This window comes from Populus euphratica, unplaced genomic scaffold (genome assembly GCF_000495115.2).
Source record: "Populus euphratica unplaced genomic scaffold, PopEup_1.0 scaffold438.1, whole genome shotgun sequence".
NCBI classification, from domain to species: Eukaryota; Viridiplantae; Streptophyta; class Magnoliopsida; order Malpighiales; family Salicaceae; genus Populus; species Populus euphratica.
Genome location: NW_011500097.1, coordinates 51,994 through 72,010, shown reverse-complemented (window position 1 = coordinate 72,010; position 20,017 = coordinate 51,994). Strand labels below are relative to the sequence as shown.

The following is a 20,017-nucleotide window of genomic DNA, read 5'->3' as shown; positions in this document are numbered from 1 at the left end:
CAGATAGTTCTAAACATGGTAGCTTGCATTAGATCGACGTGAGAACCAACGCAACTCATTTATCCATTTCTCCTCTTTGATTGTGTTTCAAGTCCACCAGCATTATATATTAAGCAAAAGCTTCAACACGATCAGAGACATGGAATGTCAATGACCAACGATCATATCAGGAGAAATGAGAAAGTTAGATTTTATCACATCCAGAAATACAAAAAGGTGTTGAAGAAAGAGGCTTAGCTCTGTGGGGGCTGATTTAAAAACGAAAATAGACAGGATTAGGCTAACAACAAATCCAGCCAGAAGGCCAGGTGAGCGGGTAGTGAAAACTAAGACCAAAAGGAGTGTCATGTGAGTCAAAAGGAAATGAGCAACACAGCACTATTTTATTCAACGGGCTCCATGAAGCTTTGATTCATGTCATGACTTTACTCTCAACAAGCTTCACTGTAAAAAGTTGGTATCGATCAAAATGAAACTTGGGGCAGTCACCTAGCTGTAACCGCAAATTTTGCAGAAAAAACTTGACACCTGAGTTTGAAAACGCCTGGAAATTTGACTACGACGGAACTCATTAACTTTACACCAGTCCTCTATCCAACACGAAACTCGTGTTTCTGATAAATTATTACTGAGGAAAACAGGATGGCATTCTTCTTCAGTTGTCAGGAGCTTTCTTGCAGTGATTCTCAAGCAATTCCATTGTAACACTCTTTGGCCTCTCCAGCGGCAATCCAAGAGCTCGATCCCATATCAGCTGAATGAACAAAAGTGTATCGGTAAAATCTAAGGCACCAAACAGGATCACAGAAAATGATAATGACTGTAGAACAAACCTGAGAGCAAATGCCAATACTCCTTGATACACCGAAAAGTACAGTATAGTACCTATCAAAAAGCAATTTAAAGGAGCGTTATCATCTTTCCTCATAAGTAATGTGGTTGCTATTGAAAAGTCAATGTGGTATTATATTATTCAAAGAAACATAAATGGAATACCTAGCTTCAGTTAAACCGTAGTAGTTCAGCAACACCCCACTGTGAGCATCAACATTAGGCCATGGGTTTTTAACCTGAAAGCAGAAATAAAATCCCTATTAGAATAAGAAGCCACTCCCAGATAGGATTGCAGGACCATCAGAATTTGCGAGCAATTGGATCCATGGACAAAAATACAAACGATATTCTTACTACCTAAAAGACAAGAGCATTATTCTATGTCATTTATATTTTCAGCCTAGAGCAAAAGGATAAACAACTTGCCTTGCCCAGCTGGGTAAGAACTGGAGGCACAACTTCATATAGCTTAGAGACCTGTTAAGGTCAAAACTAGGTTAGCTAGTGAAAGAATTGTCAACGGGATTAAAAAAACCATGTGTATTAAAAAGGCATGGCCTTGTTAATGTAACATGATCAGGATAAAGTTACAACCAGCTGGAACAATGGATCATCAGGTAAATGCTTCAATGCAAACTCCCTTTGACATGTATATCTTGGATCAGTTTTGCGTAGAACTCCATGACCAAATCCAGGAACAACCTGCAAAATAAGGGAGTGGTGAATGAAGAGAAATGTGTGAATTAAACACAACAAAAGCAGAAGCAGGACTATTGTGAAGTAACAATGTGAGAGGAACTAAGATACTTATAGATTCTGAAAAGCATCTGCCAACTGTTCTTATTTCAAAATGACATAAACTACCTTTCCGCTATTTAATGTTTTCCAAACATAGTCTTTAAGTTGTTCTGTGGTTATATTCTCTCCACACTCTTCTACCACGGATTTGATCCAAAGGAGAACTTCCTGCAACCACAAAATTCTGATGAGCAAGAAGAGAAGCAATAACAATCATCTACGGCAGAAAGAAAGTGATGCCAGCATTCAAAGGAACTTGCTTTTTGTAATAGATTACACAGTTGGTGATCTTGATGTTAGAAATAAATGTGAAAAAACCCTACACAGATAGCAAGAGAAACATTTTGGTTTATAAATCTATATTTGGTAAAAAGAAAAGAGAGGCAAACATGAGCAACAAATGCCTGATATACTGGTTAAGTTTTATAAGATCTCCTCATTTTTATATTAACAAGTGATTTAGTCTCAATATCACTCATTGACTTCGTACTTACAATTTGCAGAAAGGTTTTTTTTTTCTTTCTTTTTTTATATATGAATTGCTCCATCCAATGGTTTTCAGTGAAGTATTGCCTATAAATGAGAAACTCTTATTGCCAGACATGGTTTCCCGCCCATTTGCATAGATATGTGACTGTGTTCGGGCATCTTTGCTTTTGCAGTTGCTAAGGATATGTGACAGTTTGAGTGTCTATAGCCAATACCAAAACAATCAGAACTTCTAGAAAGCATTCTTGAGTCCAGATTTTTGCTTGTCTTTAGTTCAAAAATACAACGCAAGTTGGGTACCTTATAATCTAAGAGATCCATAACTTTTAAGTTGCATATTTAGAAATCAAGCTCATTGTCAAGTGTCAACAACTAGAAATCTTTAGGGTAATATGATAGTGCCCACAGAAAGGGACAGCCTAAGACTTTTGGTCCTTGTTCTTAATATATCTTCTTCAGCACCAGCTAAAATGTTGATCCTACTCCAAAGCCCCAGAACAGAAGAAGAAAGGACATCAACGAAGAATAGAGAGTAAGCTGGATCAGAAGATAGGACTTAAGCTGCCATACCTGATTTGCCAAGCCATGGAGTGGCCCAGCTAAACCATTCAATGCAGCTGCAAATGAAAGATAAGGATCTGAAAGTGCACTAGCAACCTGAACACAGCACAACATTGATTCAAGGAAAACCATATGCATTAGCATTTAACTGGATAAGAAGCCATACACAATACCCCTCCCTTCCCACCAAAAAAAAAGTGGGGTGAGTAGGTGAAGTCCTGAAAGTGCATAACTTGAGTAACTTACCAGGTGACCAGTATGAGCACTGACATTCCCACCTTCATGGTCACTGCATCACATTAAGAAAGGAATGAAAAATTAGCATGATAAAATGCTTCTATGTTTACCACATGCATCACATGAAAGTCAATAGAATTTTATTCAATCCAAGTAAAGAACAAGATATACAAACCTATGGATTGTAACATAAAGCCTCATAAGCTCTTGCATTTCAGGACTATCAAATCCCAACATGTGTGAAAAATTTCCACCATAATCCAAAGAATCATTCATAGGAATAACTTTCCCATCTTTGTAAATTCTTCAAGAAACACGATAGATCAAGGAAATTAAAATCAATTTCATGAAATGTAATATTATAAGCACAGTGAATTAAGTCCCGCATAAAACACCCAACTACCAGAAATTTGTGTCTGTGAGAGAGAGAGAGAGAGAGAGAGATTTTGAACGCTCATAGATTTGCAAAAGTGGCTTAAGGATGAAAATATTCACAGAGAGTTCTTGCTCAAGAAAAAAAAATTATCCCCACAATACAGGAGCAGCGAAAGTTTTCAAAACACTACATTCAACACCATGCCCCAGCCTTTTCTGATGCTATCAGGCACAATATGCAAGGTTGAATGCTGTATAAAATGCTCACTGACCTTCGATAAATATATGAAGCTACTACTGGCACACGAGCAATCAGACTAAGAGAATCCTCATAAGTTGGCTCCCAGTACCTATGAATTTACATTGTTATAACACCAGCATGACACATATAATACTAATAAATGAGGAGAAAAATCCTAAAAACCTTACTTTGATTTATGAATCCCTTTTTCATAGGCTTTTTGAAATTCACTCTGAACCTGAAAGACCATCAACAAATACAAAAATACACGTCAACTAACACTATTTAATGTGTCTTCTTCCGGATAATATGTTAAATTATTCAGTTAACTTTCCCCACTCCATAATTTTATCTCTTTGAGCCTCAATTGGTCACGCATGACACAGATAAGCTCTCAAAAAGTCATATTAGAAAATCAAAAACAATAATGGTCATTTTGAATTAACTGAACTGTGATGATAAATACAATCTAAGCAATGATAAAAGAGGACAGAAGGTGGGCCACACACACACATATATATATATATATATATATAATGGTGTCAGAGCATTTCTCTACCTGTAGGGCCATAACACCAGTTGCAAACTGAGTCATTGGATGAGCAGTGACAGGTAGGGCATCAATGGCCTTAAAGACATAATCTGCAACCAAGAACAAGAGGTCATTCGCCATGCTAATCATTAATGCAAACAAAAGAATTAATAGTTCTGGGTCAATAAACAGTTGAAAATCAATGAGGGATGCATTGAACAGGACCAGCTGCCACAAGAAATATACTGTGCCATCCAGCTGCTATAAAACTTATTAGCAGTGCAATTTCTCAAAAAAAAAAAAATCTATGGACCTGGAACAGAGGCACGGTCACGCAATTCCTTTGATAAGGCACCGACTTGCTCTTTGGTTGGTACCTAAAACAAAAGATGAGAAGAAATGCTCAATGATGGTGAGAGAAAATTTTTTCCAGAGACACGAGATTAAGATAACTTATGATGTTGTGTACCTTTCCCGTTAAAAGAAGCCAAAGAAGACCCTCTGGCAAAGGTTCCCCACCAGGCTTTGCAGCTGGCAACAATTTTTGGCATTCAGGAATTGACATGCCCCTAAAGCGAATTCCCTGAGAAACAATGCACAATAACTGAAATGTGATGCGAGCCCATAGTAGATTTTTTAGGTCTACTTATTTTGGGAAAAAAAAATAGTGGGCTTAATTTTATTATTCTAGTTTCCAATTTCTATTATGACTAATCTAATGCACCTAGCACTTTTATGTGAACCATGACTCATGTTTTACACCAATTTTGTCAAGGCTTGTCTTCATCTTGAAAGATTTCCTAAAAATTCTTTAAAGAAGCTCCATGCTCAAGCCATGGGTCCCTTTTCTGTTTTGCACAAAATTGGATCTAATGCTTATTTACTTGATTTACCTAATGAAATATTAGTGCAACTTTCAATATGGAGGATTCAACACCTTAATGAGGTGCTTTTGAGCCTCTTACTTTGCCTCTAGTGTTTTCACAGGTAGTCATGAGCCTAAAGCACCGATTGTAACACAACCTTCATATGAGATTGAGCGTGTTGGATCATGAAAATGTTGCTTCTTCTAGTGGTGGTTTTCAACGTTTTCTTGTTAAATGGCATGGTCATCTAGATTCTGATGCTACTTGGATTTCAGAGATTGGCTTTTGTGCATTGGATCCTGAACTTTTGGACTTTCATCTTCAGAAAAACTCTCCGGAGTCAAGTTCTTTTCAACCAAGGGAGAGTAATGCGAGCCCATGTAGTGGATTTTTAAGTCTACTTATTTTAGAAAAAAATAAATATAGGCTGTGATTTTATAATTCTAGTTTCCTATTTCTTTTAAGTGCCTATAAATTATTGACTGAAATAAAGACTGTGTATCTCTCTTGATCTGGTTTCTTTAAGATCAAGTGTGTCTCTCTTGTTGGTGATTTTTTGTTTCTATTCTACATCAATGCTCTGGTTTTGATGATTTTTCTCTTGTTCTACATCAAAATGACAAAAACTTTGCGAACAAATTGTTTAAAATAAGAGAAATAGAATAGTTTATGATGACTGATTAATTAATATTTATCCATACCTCATCTGGATCAAGTAATGAAGTCTCCCACAGTAATCCAGTCATTCCTCTCATCCCCCCAAGCACCTTACCAATTCAGTGAACAAATAATTCAATCAGAAGTTACACAACAAATAACAACTGTTATATTAATAGAAATTAAACAGAATTGTGACTTATTGATCTAAAAACAAACAGCAAAAGCTCAGAACTATAATTACCATGTCAACAGTAATATTTCCCAATTGAACTTTTCCATACTCTGACTTAAGCTTCTTCAGGCGCTCCTGCAACAAAATGAAAAATAAGAAACTATGAATGCTTGTACCAATCTGCAAGAACTAGCTTCATCAGATTTTGAACAAAAACTTGTTGCGACAAAGTTACTTGAGTGTAAGGTGCAAGCACCAAAAAGTTAAGACATAAGAGCAATTATCATTGCTTTTTAAACGAGGAAATACATACCTGTTGTTCTGGGATCAATTCCTTCAGCTGAGAATGAAGGTCCTAAAAATTCAAGAGAAAGAGAGAGAGAGTAAGAATCACTATAAAAGAAAACAAAGCAAATCAAATAACAAATTGCAACAGAAACCACATTGGCCCGCGTCAAAAACATCAAAACCCTAAACACCATCCCGATGATTTTTAAGATAGGAGAGAGAAGAAAAGATGAGTACAAGATCAGAAGAGATGGTCTGCGTTTGAATCCATCTGAAAGAATTGCTGAGGTTTGACTGTTTCTGAACCTGATGCTGCTGCATTAATCCAATCCAATCTAATCAAATCATCCTTCTATCCAAAAATAAATAAATGGAGGCTTGTAAAGAGAGAGAACAACAGAATTTACAGCATGAGAACGAAGCCTGGAAAGAAGAGGAACGCTTCGAAAGAAAACCATGGCGAGCAATCAATCACCTACACAGTCAGTCAATGAACCAAAAAAGGTTTAGGTTTTGACTAAATGAAGAATTGATCAAAAACTACTCAATCGAACGATAAAATCATGCAGGTGATCAAAGTAATACCCAATAATTGAAACGGAAGTGCAGAGAAATGGAGGATGGAGAGAATGTTAATCGTAGACGATCAATTTTAGATCTATGAAATGCTTTCGGCGTTGTCTAGTCTTATTGCAAATTAAACCTTCACTTGATTGAACATTCCATTCCAATTACCATGAGTTAATACCGATATTTTTTCCCTATTTTATTTTGTTGACCAACCTACAAGTCAAACCCTAATTTTAGTTTTTTTTTTTCCCCAAACACTGTGAAACACTGAAATTTATTTTATATCATTGACACGAGAGATTCATCTATTGATTAATGAGTTTTTATTTGTTTTTAATTTTCTTGGATTTAATTTAAAAAATATATATATAAAACTAATGTTAGATGTGTGTTTTTAAAATGATTCGAACAAAACATGATTTACAATGTGCGCTCCAGGCGAGTTTTGCTTCGGTTATGCCACAATAAGCATCTCGCACCTGGCATCAAGGGCGATTCTCCTGTAAATAAATATTGGTGCCACGGTTTTCAGCTTTTTTTTTTTTTTTTTTTTTTTTGTTAATCCAGTCAAAGCGAGGGCAACAATCCCTTGCCGACCAGTTATGCGGAAACGTGCAGATTTTTGCTGATGTGATTGACTTCAACTTTTATTTATCCAAATATAATGAAAAGTGCCTGGTCAAAACTCGATACCTCTTTGAAATTTGAATATGTGGCACGCTCATGCATGATCTGTCCAAAGGGCAAATAGCCTGACAAATATAATTATTATAATAAACTCTATTACTTTACTTTATGGCCAAATTAAACAACGATTGTTTTCTTTAATTGCATTATTTTATGGACACATTGAAAAATCATTCATTTATTTATTTATTTATTCTTGAACCACTTTTTAGATTGTCTGAGTTTTTTTAAATCTCTAAGGCGATCGATATAGGGTGAAAAAATGAGTTTTCTTTGTGTGAAACATCCTTGCTCGACTTCCTGGTGATCTCTACCTCTGCTTGCTCACCGGAAATTGAGCGGAGCAGGTAGTAAGTTACCTGCTATTTTTTCTTATTAACAATCAAATAGGCTTGTAATTGGGTCTCACGTCTTAACTTTTTGGTGCTTGCACCTTACACTCAACTAACTTTGTCGCAACAAGTTTTTGTACAAAATCTGATGAAACTAGTTCTTGCAGATTGCTACAAGTATTCATAGTTACCACCAGAAAATAACAAAAACATAAAGCAAAACATGTTATCAACCATAATTTATAATAGACTTGAATGTACTAAAATTCAAAGAAACTAATCGAAACTTAAATGTACTAAAATTTTAAAAAACATGATGATGTATTATAGTCAAAACTAAAATTCTGGACACGCTTAAGCTAACATATGATTTACATATGATTTACATCAGAAAATTAAACTGCAATCACTAACACATGACTCATTTTGCTTCCATCTCAAAGAAACTAATAGTGACTTCAATGTACTAAAATTCAATCCATGAATGATTGCATGCAGCAGCTGGAAAATCCACCCACCTTCTCTTTTCTCACCCCTCAAGTTTGATTCTTAGCTTTTTTTGACTGATTCTCAGTCTCAAGTTATATTAGAACATGTGGACGAGGTGGTTTGCATGTAATGGTAAATTATTCAACTAGGAAATAAAAATTCAGATTTCAGAATTGATAAATTACAAAGTCCACCGAAACCCTTCTTTTTCTTTGAAGCTGAGAACAATTTTAAACCATACTCGATGAAATTTGTGAGAATTAGAGAATTTTTCCATTAACTACTATCCTTCAACAAACTCTGGAGTCAAATTAAGAAAGGCCTTGTTATTAGTTTTCCACAGCTGTCTCATTCCCTAGATTTTTCTTCATCTAGAACTTTATTCGTAATATATAGTTTAATTTGTTTCTCAGAGTCAACTTTGAAATTATAGATGTAATTTGCAAGTCCTTAATTATTTTGCAGTAACCCTTGATTGGATGGCGAGGAAAGTTTTGTTGAGAGAAAAATCGGAATCACTTTTATTAAATTGCCATTTCATCATCAAATTATTTCATGCATTATTCATTGTTATTGCTTTCATGTATTCGTGGATTAACATGTTCATTGTTATTGCTGAAGCATAGAGTAGGAGGGCTAGAAATTGATGGAAATAGATTATTAGACTCTAAGTATAGATGTCATGCTAGGAAGGGAAAATTTTATAATTTTGGTCCTGCACTGCACGATCATTTTATATCAGGTTGCACAGAGTTTATGCAAATAAACTCGTTATAAACTAAATTCATCTAATAATTTGTTCTTGACCACGAAGAAATTTAATCTTGATATATACACAGAACCTTATCCAAAAATAACCTAGACATTATAATTAAAATAAATTGGTAAATTAATCATCCCTATGCTAAATTTATCTATATTCCTACAATCCACAGAATACACAGAATCACAAATTTTTTAATGCAGAAAAAAATCAACCAAAATACCACTCTAAGCTCAAACTCTAATTTTTTGTAAGGATACACCAGCAAATACACAAAATCACAGTGCATATGTTAAAATTTTTTATTTTTTTATTTGCTTCAAATTATTTTTTTTATATTTTTAGATTGTTTTAATGAGTTAATATTAAAAATAATTTTTAAAAAAATAAAAAATATATTATTTCAAAATAAAAAATACTTTAAAAATACATTGCTTGTACACACTCAAACTCAAGGTTGTCAAAAATGCTTTTTTGACACAATATAAACTCGAATCGTAAAATTGCGAGTAAAATATTTTAACTACAATCTTAAAATCACAAGTAAAATATTTTAACTAAATTGCAAGATCCAGTCAAGTAGTATATAATAATATAACACTATTAAAATAGAAGTAAAATTTAACTAAATTGCAAGATCCAGTCATGTGTGTTAAAATTGTTTTCGTTTCCTTATAGGTCACCGGTCTTTATTCAGATTCTAAATATGAACAAGTCCAAGTGGATTGAATAGAAAGATGCTCTTAATTAATAACATTTTGTTTTACCTGTCGATATAATTATGTAAAGCTGCACATTATAAACTCCTAACATCATTGTTCTAATTGTTCATTAATTTCAAATAGAACTTTAGTCCTAAAAGTGTGTGACATAAATTGATGGCACTAGGTTTTGCATGAAACACATAGCTAAACAACAAATATATATAAGCATGAAACAACTGATAAAATGGGACACTCTGATTGTTTAGGAATATAATCAGTATCTTTGTTCTGTTTCCCAGTTTTTCAAATAGCATATTTGTTGGCTATGGTCTGCATTATATAATTTCTTGTTCCTCACCTCGCCCAATTAAATGTTATGTGATGAAAGACTGTTGAGAAATGACTGCTAATTGGATCAAATTTCTGATTTTTCTATGCAGTGATGAACTGGGTCGTTTTGTTGCTAATAAACATTGCCTAAGAAGCCTTAAGATGGAAGGGTGTTCTAATCTGGGGGCAAAATATGCTTATAGAGAAGACAACCCTAGCTAGTCAAAACACACACACACACACTGGTTTGATTCTAGGCCAGCAGCAGCAGGAGCTTAACTTGAACACGCAAACTAAAAGCTTTTGCTTTTGCTATGCTATGCTATGTTATCCAGTTATCCTAGTGATCATCTTATCAGTGTCAGCTATAAAAAGGGATCCAGGCATCCAGCTGCTAAAAGCTTATTTTGGAATCTTTCTACCTTTCTGCTAAATTACATAACCTGATTAAAAAGGTATATACTAATTAATTACATAGCCATGTCAGCTGGAGTAGTTTCATATGAAATTGTATTTTGTAATTAAATCTTTCATGCAAGATTTCTAAAAACTGTTGTTGTATATATGTGATTGCAGGGATGATCACGGCTTTTGTAGCATAGAGTGCACAAATAGGCAGATGGTTTAAATAGTGCAGGGATGAACTGAGAGAACTAGAAGCATCTACCAATGAAAGATTAAAATCTTATGAGCACTGCAGTACCAATGCTAAATTACATAACTTTTTCATATTCCTAATTTTCCTCCTTTGAACAAACTTTGTGCTAAACAGATAATTCAATGGAAAGGGATAATGTAATATAGCAGAACGCAAGTTACTAATGGGATTTTTTAAAGATTATTTGTCACATCAAACAACAGATAGAGACGATTAACAACAACAACAACACTATATTTGCCAGATGCTGGCGTCATGTTTTACAAATGATACGAGTCATATGACCATTAACAACAACAACAACACCACTGTATACAGCCAGAAAAAAGACATGCCCTCTTCTACATAATAAAACATGACAGAAAAGATGAGAATCCAACAAGCAAACCTGGTTATATATTTGCGCTGCTGGTGAGTGGAGAGTCGAGACTTGAGATTTTACGTTGCTGAATGTGTGAATGCTAATGTTAATTTGTTAGGACTGGGACTTGAGATTATGAGAATTTGAGATTTGGGGAAACCTTGAAAGGGGCCGAAAGAGGAAAGGAGAAAAGGGTGGGTGGAGTGTCGGGCGCAATTACTTGGTATTAGAAAAGAATCAGTGAAAGCGACGCGCCTTTCTCATTCCTCTTTTAAGATTTTCAAAGAAAATCGCTTCATTTTCGGAAACCAAGATTAAAAATGTCGGGGCTCAAGCGATGCTTGGGTTCCTCCTTAAAAGAGGAATGAGAAAGGCACAAGAGAAATAATGAGTTTTTATTTGTTTTTAATTTTTTTAGATTTAATTTTAAAAAATGATATAAAACTAACGTTAGATGTGTGTTTTTAAAATGATTCGATCAAAGAATTTAGTCTAAATTATTATATAAATTAATCTAAATATAAATATATAAGAAAAAGCACAAGAGAAATAATAAACTGACCAGTGACCTCATTTCATTGGAAAGAATCTACGCTAAAAAGGAAGTGAAAACAGACTACGGTAAATTAAGAGTCCCACTGAAAATTATATGACCATAATTAATGAGAATACAGGCACACGCAGCTATTTTCAGAATTAGCTAAAAACAAAGGAAAAATCAACCACCCATGTCACAAATCTGAACAAAGAATTGGACTTTAGCACACAAATAGCCCAATAACATAATTCATAACAGGGTATGAACCAGAAGATTCAGTAATGGTAAAGGAAACCCACTTCAAATTCCAACTCTAACAGCTAAGAATAAACACGAGAGATTGAAAAAACAAGCTTCTGAATCACAAAAAAAAACAATGGCATTTTGAGTAAGAAAACAGAGCAACAAAGACCAAGTTCAGATTTTCTTACCTGAGTTCTTGGAAATTTGAGGCTTCGTCGCTTTGCTCAGAATTAGCTAAAAACAGGAAAAATCAACTACCCATGTCACAAATCTGAAAAAAAAATCCCAAAAAAGAGACTTTCGATGTCCCTCTTAAGAATCCATTTAATTTAATTTAAGCGATCTAAGTGAAAAAATATCACCCCTGCTTTCTCTACGCTTGACTTGAATTAGGAAATGAAAATCAATCAAGATGCGAGCAAGAACTATGGATCAACCTAGTTTTAAGAAGACTATGCCACCGACGAATGTGGCCCTACCCAGAAAGAGTAGAAAAAGGCTTCCCCGTGAGGAGGCAGACACTTATTCTTATCTAATCAAGCACACAAAAAGCCCAATAACAAAATTCATAACAGGTTATGAACCAGAAGATTCAGTAATGGTAAAAGAAACCCACTTCAAATTCCAACTCTAACAGCTAAGAATAAACACGAGAAATTGAAAAAACAAGCATCTGAATCACAAAAAAAAAAAAGCATTTTGAGTGAGAAAACGGAGCAACAAAGACCAAGTTCAGATTTTCTTACCTGAGTTCTTGTAAATTTGAGGCTTCGTCGCTTTGCTAATTAAGATAATGTGGGGAGAAAGCAAGGGGTTTGGTTGAGAGACAAAGGGGTTTTTGGTTGAGAGAGGCATGCCTCTTGTGTTATTTATAGAGCCAAAATAGGAAAGAGAGACCAGACACAAACAAGACTTCTATTTTCCCGTGTGTGTGTGTGTGTATATATGTTTTGTTTTTGTTTATTATTTCTAAATTTTCCTCTCGTCGTTTGATTATTACCAGTTATTTGACCCGTATATTAGACAATCAAATAATTATTTAAAAAAAAAATAATATAGCATCTTTTCCAACATATTTTTTACATAAAAAATCACATCATAATGATACATATTTATAATTAAATAAATTAAAAATTATTTATATAATCAAAATAAATTATAAAATCTCATCTCTGACAAATTAAAATTAACTAATTAAACAATTTAAAATCATGAATTTAATTGGATTTTATGTTTTATAATATTTTATTTTATTATATGATAATAAAAATAAAATATGTTAAAATCAAGAACTAACTAAATATTTAGAAGTTTATTTGAGATTATAATAAATCTATAAATATAAAATCGAAATAAATTATATTATTCAATTAAAAATCAAATAAAAATTAAATTAAAAATAAATACAAAACAAGAAAAATCACCAAAGATCCCATCACAAGCTTATTTGATTGTTAATGAGAAAAAATAGCGAGTTACTTGTCACTTGTTCTATCTAATTTTTAGTAAGTAGAGACCATAGAAATTCAAGCAAATGGTGTTTTTTTATATAAAAAAAAAAACTCATTTTTCATCCTATGTTGATCGCCTTAGAGATTTAAAAAAAAAACTAAAAAGTTGTTCAATTTGGCCATAAAATAAAGTAATTGATGAGAAAAAGGTTCGATAATCCAAGATGAAAAAGAGAGTTTCTTATAATAATTATAATTGTCTGGCCATTTGCCCTTCGGACAGATCATACATGAGCGTGCCACATATTCAACTGTCAAGGAGGTATCGAATTTTGACCAGGCACTTTTCATTAGCTGGTGGCGGGCTATTTACGTCATATTCGGATAAATAAAAGTTGAAGTCAACCACGTCAGCAAAAATCTGCACGTTTCCGCATAACTGGGTGGCAAGGGATTGCTGCCCCCGCTTTGATTGGATTAACAAAAAAAGAAAAGAAAAAAGAAATGCACGTCATTGGCTGAAAAAGGTCGCCCCAATATTTACAGGAGAAGCGCCCCTGATGCCAGGTGGAAGATGCTTATTCTGGCATAACTGAAGCGAAACTCGCCTGGAGCGCATATTGTAAATCATGTTTTGTTCGAATCATTTTAAAAACACAAATCTATCATTAGTTTTTTATCATTTTAAAAACACAATATTTACAGGAGAATCGCCCTTGATGCCAGGTGGAAGATGCTTATTCCTATAGTTTTTTGTGAGAACAATGTTAAACCAAATTCGGTGAAATTTGTGAGAATTAGAGAAATTTTTCATTAATTACTATCCTTTAACAAACTCTGGAGTCAAATTAAGGAAAGCCTTGATATTAGTTTTCCACAGCTATCTCATTCTCTAGATTTTTCTTCATCTAAAACTTTATTTGTATTATATAATTTAATTTGTTTTTTAGAATCAATTTTGAAATTATAGATGTAATTTGCAAGTCCTTAACTGTTTTGCAGTAACCCTTGATTTGATGGTGAGGAAAGTTTTGTTGAGAGAATTCAGAATCATTTTTTATAAATTGCCATTTCATCACCAAATTATTTCATGCATTCTTCATTGTTATCGCTTTCATGTATTCGTGGATTAATATATTCATTGTCATTGCTGGAGCATGAAGTAGGAGGGCTGGAAATTGATGGAAATAGATTATTAGACTCTAAATATAGATGTCATGGTACGCTACGAAGGAAAATTTTTATAATTTTTGTTCTTGCACTGCACAATCATTTTATAGCAAGTTGCACAGAGTTTATGCCAGTAAACTCACGCATAAACTAAATTCATTTAATAATTTATTCTTGATCATGAAGAAATTTAATCTCAATATATACATAGAACCTTATTTAAAATTAACCTAGACATTAAAATTAAAAAAATTTAGTAAATTAGTCATCTCTATACTAAATTTATTCATCTTCCCATAATCTATAAAATATACAGAAGCACAGATTTTTTAATGCGGAAAAAAATCAACCAAAATACCACGCTAAAATCAAACTATGATTTTTTTATAAGGATATAGCAACAAATACACAAAATCAGAGCATATATTTAAAAAAATAAAAATAAAAATTGATAGAAAAAAATTATACCTGGTACAAGTTATGACACGATTAAAAATCAGATGTGAGAGAAGAAAGTGATTACCTAACTGATTTACTAGATCTGGAGTTATTAAATCAATTTTAGATTATAAAAAGGTCAATTGTCCAGTATTAATTCAAAACAAATCCCTTTTTAAAAATTAAAATGTATAATTCAAATAAAAATATAACTAATCATATTGGATTAATTACCACTTAATTTAATTAAAATTTTAACTTAATTCAAATCAAATCAATAAATAATTAGATTAACACGTAATAGTAACATTGTGGTTTAAAAATTATTTATTTTTGTATTTCAAAAATATTTTTGAAAAAATTTAAATTTTTTATTTTTTATTTATTTTAAATTATTTATTTATGTTTTAAAATGACAAGTTAATATTAAAAATAATTTTTTATAAAAAATTAAAAAAATATATTATTTTAAAATTTAAAAAACTTTAAAAATACATTGTTAATACATGCTCAAACTACTTCATCAATGACCGTGCTGGCAAAACACTTGGTATTAAAAAAAGAATCGGTGAAAGTGAGGCGCCTTTCTCATTCCTCTCTTTTAAGATTTTCAAAGAAAATCGCTTTATTTTCGGAAACCAAGATTAAAAATGTTGGGGCTCCAGCGATGCTTGGGTTCCTCCTTATGGATCGGGCCGGATTTTGGGCCAACCTGGGCTGGTTGATGTCTGTTCTCTTATTATGCCAAAGTCCAGCTTAGATACAACCGAGGCCGAGCAGCATTATCCCTTCCAAAATTGTTGATTATTAAAAATATCTTTGGTACGTGATAGTTTTTATAATTGTTATTTTAAAAAATATTATTATTTTTTGTTAGATTAAAATATATATTTAGTTAACATTATGATTAAAATTACAGTTAAAAGATATATGATTAAATTTTTTGTTGAAAATGTTGATGGTAATGAAATAATTAAAAAAACATTTATTTTATAATATTAAATTACACAGGTATATGATTATTAATACATAAAAAATATAGCAAAATAATATCAAAATTCTTATGGATTATTGACTAATTTTTTATAGGAATCTAAAAACACAAGTAAATACACAGTAAGAATAAAAAAATTTATGTACATATAAAAAAAACTAATATTAGAATTTAAACTAAATTTAATCTAAATCATGTCAGGTCAGGACAAAACATAGCTCTAACTACCATATCAAACAGATTTTAAATATAAAATCCTTTTACGAACAAATGTTCCCAAGACATATTAATTTTCTTGACAAAAGCAGTATTACAATTTTTTGAGAATGTATTTGTTTTTATATTAAAAAAAAATTGAATATTTTTTATTGCTTCAAATTAAATTATTTTATAATTATGGATTGTTTTGATATGATAATAGAAAAAATATATTTTAAAAAATAAAAATATATTATATTAATATATTTTTTTAAAAAAATATTTTAAAAATAATTATTATTATAATATCAGGGAGTAGTAAATTGAAGCTTGGAAGTTGAGGCATGCAATATGAATAAAATACATTTAGAATTTCCTTTTGGTAACTTTCTTGGGAAAAAAACAATTACAGCAAGCTAAATAATAATAACAACGGGAGTCGAGGGCTTAAAGTTGGGATTCCGCAGTCACGTGATTTTCAAGCTCTCACGATCCCTCGTAGAATTCAACATGCGGCGAGACAAATTCAACCAACCATTCTTCCTCTTTTTTTCGTGCTTTTCCAGAATTAAATCTCTTGAAAACCCCCTAAATTAAATGTTTATAGTAAAGTTATTAAATCTAGGCATAGTACAATACTCAGAAAATAAATTATGCATGTTAATATAAATTGATGTAAATCAATTTAAAATACTATTGTTTTAAGAAGAATTTTTAACTAAGAACTAACAAAACATGCTCATTTAAAAAGAATAAATTTTAATCAAATTATAAATTAACTCATTAAATTAATCGGATTATACTAATCACCTTTCACTAATTTAATTTGAAAATCAACATAATTCAAGAATTATATCAATAAATTATTAAATTAATATATCAAATCAGGCTAAATTTAATAATTATCTAATATTAATAATCATGTTTATATTTATATGTGAAAAAATAAAATGAGATTGAAAATGTTTGAAATTATACTAGTGGTAAGTTTTTAATTTTTTTAAAAAATATATTAAAAAATATTTTTTATTATTATAAAAATATTATTTCTGATATTAATATATGAAAATGATTTATAAACATTAAAATAAATAAATAAAAATAAATAAAAAATTTTAATTTTTTAAAACACTTTTTTTTAAAAATAAAATAAAAGTGTTGTTCCACAGGCGGTGTATCATCTCTGCGTCTGTGCTATCATTCTTTCAGTGCATGAAGAACGGATAGCCACACGTTCAGGCTACCATCTTGTGGTTCTAACTGGCTTCACTTTACCTCTTTTCTAGGAATGCCCGGGAGCCGTCCTTGTCTTCAGAACCAGAACCCAAACGCAAGCCAATAACCTTGGCTTTTCGAGAACTCAAGGAGGCTGCTAGCCACAGGGCCCCTGCTTGCGTTCATTTCCTCAGCATCAATGCCTGTCATCCTTCAAGGGTTGCCAAAGAAACAAGGCATATTAATTAGAAGTGTCTTGCTTTGTTTCTTCTCCCCTCCTTGAGAGAGGGATGATGGATTAGCAGAGCTTCTTCTTCTTCTTCTTCTTCTTCTTCTTTTCAATGACGTGTCTGTTGTGTTAGGCATTGATCATTGACTAAAATATTGCAATTTGCTAATTAATTGCATTGAAGATTAATTGTATATCTATTTACCCAAGTCTTCAATTTATTTATCTATTTCCAGTGTAAAGAGATCTCTTATAGTTGGTTTAGGAAAGCTATGGCTCTCAGCGGTAACCATGACTTCTGAAAAGTTATAAATTGTAATTTTAAAAAATAAAAGATGAAAATGACTATGATATTAGCTTTTAAAATATTACCAGAAACTTAAAAGCCACGTCAGTGAGCACTTAATTTATGTCCATAATATATAATCAATCCATCACATACCCGCTATCCATTATCTATCTTCTATAATATTTATAGATGAAAATGGAAGTGGTGATTTGTGATGTATTTGTGACTTGTCAAGGGTGTTGCCTGCACTTGAATTTTATTTAGATGAAAACTAGACGGTAGGTTTGATATATGGCAGGTTGGATTATTTTATTTTTAATGTAAACAAGAATACCTGGAGTTGAAAAAAATAAATTGAATGAGAGTTGATTAGATATAGCAATAATCACCTCGGCAAATCTAAATACAATATAAATGACCAATAAAAATATAAATTGGTTAAAAAAATCAAGACAATAGTTTAAAAAAAAGATTGAGATGACAATATATTTAATTAATCTAAATTAATATTCTAAATTCACTATCTGAATTATGAGATCATGATAACTCTATATAAAATAAATCAAAATAAATTATGAAATCAATCCAATATTAAATAATAAAACTGAAAAAAATAAATTAAATGACCTATGTAAACTTGAGTTAACATGTTAAATCCATAATCTGGATTGTGAAACTAAGATAATCTTATGAAAAGTAAATTTAGATAATTATGAAGTCTAATTCTTTATTAATTTAATATTAAAGAAAAAAAAGAACATAAATAAATTACTCGCGTCAACCCGAGTTAATCCATTAAACTCATAACTCAGGTTATAAGATCATAATAATTTTATAAAAAGTAAATGGAAAAAATAATATGTGTCAATCCAAGTTAACCTACCAAATCTAAAATCAGGGTTATAAGACCAAGATAACCTCATAAAAAGCAAATAAAAAAATTATAAAGCTTAATTTTCAATAAACATATTGTTTAATAATTAAATTAGAAAAATAAAAAAAATAACATAATAAAACAACTTAAGTTTACCTGGGTTAACTCATAAATTCATAATATATATCATGAGATTGAGATAATTTTATAGAAAATAATTAGTGTAAAGTATATTTATGACATGAGTCATAAAATTAAAATAAACATATAGAAAATAAATCACAACAAATTATAAAATCTGATTTTTAATAAATTAAATATTAAAAAACATAGATTTTTTTTAAAAAAAATATTATGACATGGTGCATAGCAAACACACCATCTCTTTCCATTTTGTTAACTGCTAAAGATTTGAGGATTGTACATCTTTTAAATTAATATCAATATGAGATTACATGGTTTCTTTTGCATCGTGTCTTGCTGTTTTTATTTTAGTTTAATTTCTTAATTTCACAAATATCACATATAATCACTCTTTTAAAATTAAAAAAAATAGAAATGATGCTAGTTTAAATTTAATAAAATTAGTATCTTTGTGTTTGGTATTAATTCATGACATGCTTAAAGAATCGTAAATTTATGATTTTCTACAATTTGATAATAATATATAAAACTAATAATTTAAATTTAGGAGACTTAACTTAATATTTTAATTTTTTTTAGTTAAAATAATTCTTTCACAAAACATATAAAATCAAAATCTATTCCACTTTTTTTTTTTTATTCTCAAAAAGTAGAGATCACCATGATCACCAAATCATACAAAATTTTTATATAAATAAATTTATTACTTCATATACACACATTAGATTATGCATCAAATTATTTTTTTCATTCTAAAAAAAATTATTTATGTTTATTAACATTTTTTTTAATAAAAATAAAATTTTCAAATCATATAAAAATTAATTTATATGACCTGAATAAGTTAATGAATTTAAAAATTACCTCAATAATTAAGAAAGTAATTCAATTTAAAAAAATTCATAACACTATTATTTAAAAAAATATTAATATAAAAATGTTAATTATTATAATATTTCACAAAAATTACTGAAAGCTTTATGTGCTAGGTGATGTTAAAAATAATTTTATATGAATTCCTTAAAACGATTCTTGAATGAAATATAGTTAATCTTAAAATATGCATAAATTTATGGCTATAAGAAGTGAAAACTTTTAATTTTATTAAAGACATAAGGTGGTATAATTTCACCGTTTGGTCATTAATATATAATACTATATTATACAATATCATAATTAAAAAGCGTGACATCACAAAAATAGTTCTATCTAGACTTTTTAAATTCTATAACATATACAGACAGTGTAAGTCATGCCTTTCCAAAAGATAAATAAAGAAAGATCTTG

The 20,017-nt window shown here is 30.9% G+C and overlaps 1 protein-coding gene across 12 annotated transcripts; it reads right to left on the bottom strand.

The window, feature by feature from the left end:
* Positions 1–330: 330 nt before the first annotated feature.
* ATCS (Citrate synthase family protein) lies at positions 331–12,586 on the bottom strand. 12 transcript variants are annotated; one of them, XM_011003976.1, is made up of 21 exons: positions 12,475–12,586; positions 11,917–11,962; positions 6,461–6,528; positions 6,291–6,383; positions 6,079–6,120; positions 5,835–5,900; positions 5,635–5,700; positions 4,537–4,650; positions 4,381–4,444; positions 4,095–4,177; positions 3,724–3,773; positions 3,567–3,644; positions 3,095–3,223; positions 2,929–2,971; positions 2,692–2,778; positions 1,699–1,800; positions 1,429–1,536; positions 1,261–1,311; positions 997–1,070; positions 834–885; positions 331–754 (listed from the first exon to the last, which is right to left on the bottom strand). In XM_011003976.1, exons 3-21 carry the CDS (start codon positions 6,509–6,511, stop codon positions 656–658), a joined length of 1,452 nt encoding a protein of 483 aa, XP_011002278.1. In that variant the 5' UTR covers positions 6,512–6,528; positions 11,917–11,962; positions 12,475–12,586; the 3' UTR covers positions 331–655. The 12 variants fall into 12 exon arrangements, with proteins under 12 accessions (XP_011002278.1, XP_011002287.1, XP_011002283.1 ...); XM_011003985.1 differs by having other exon boundaries at positions 6,291–6,365; XM_011003981.1 differs by having other exon boundaries at positions 6,291–6,368; positions 12,475–12,585.
* Between the last annotated feature and the right edge of the window lie 7,431 nt (positions 12,587–20,017).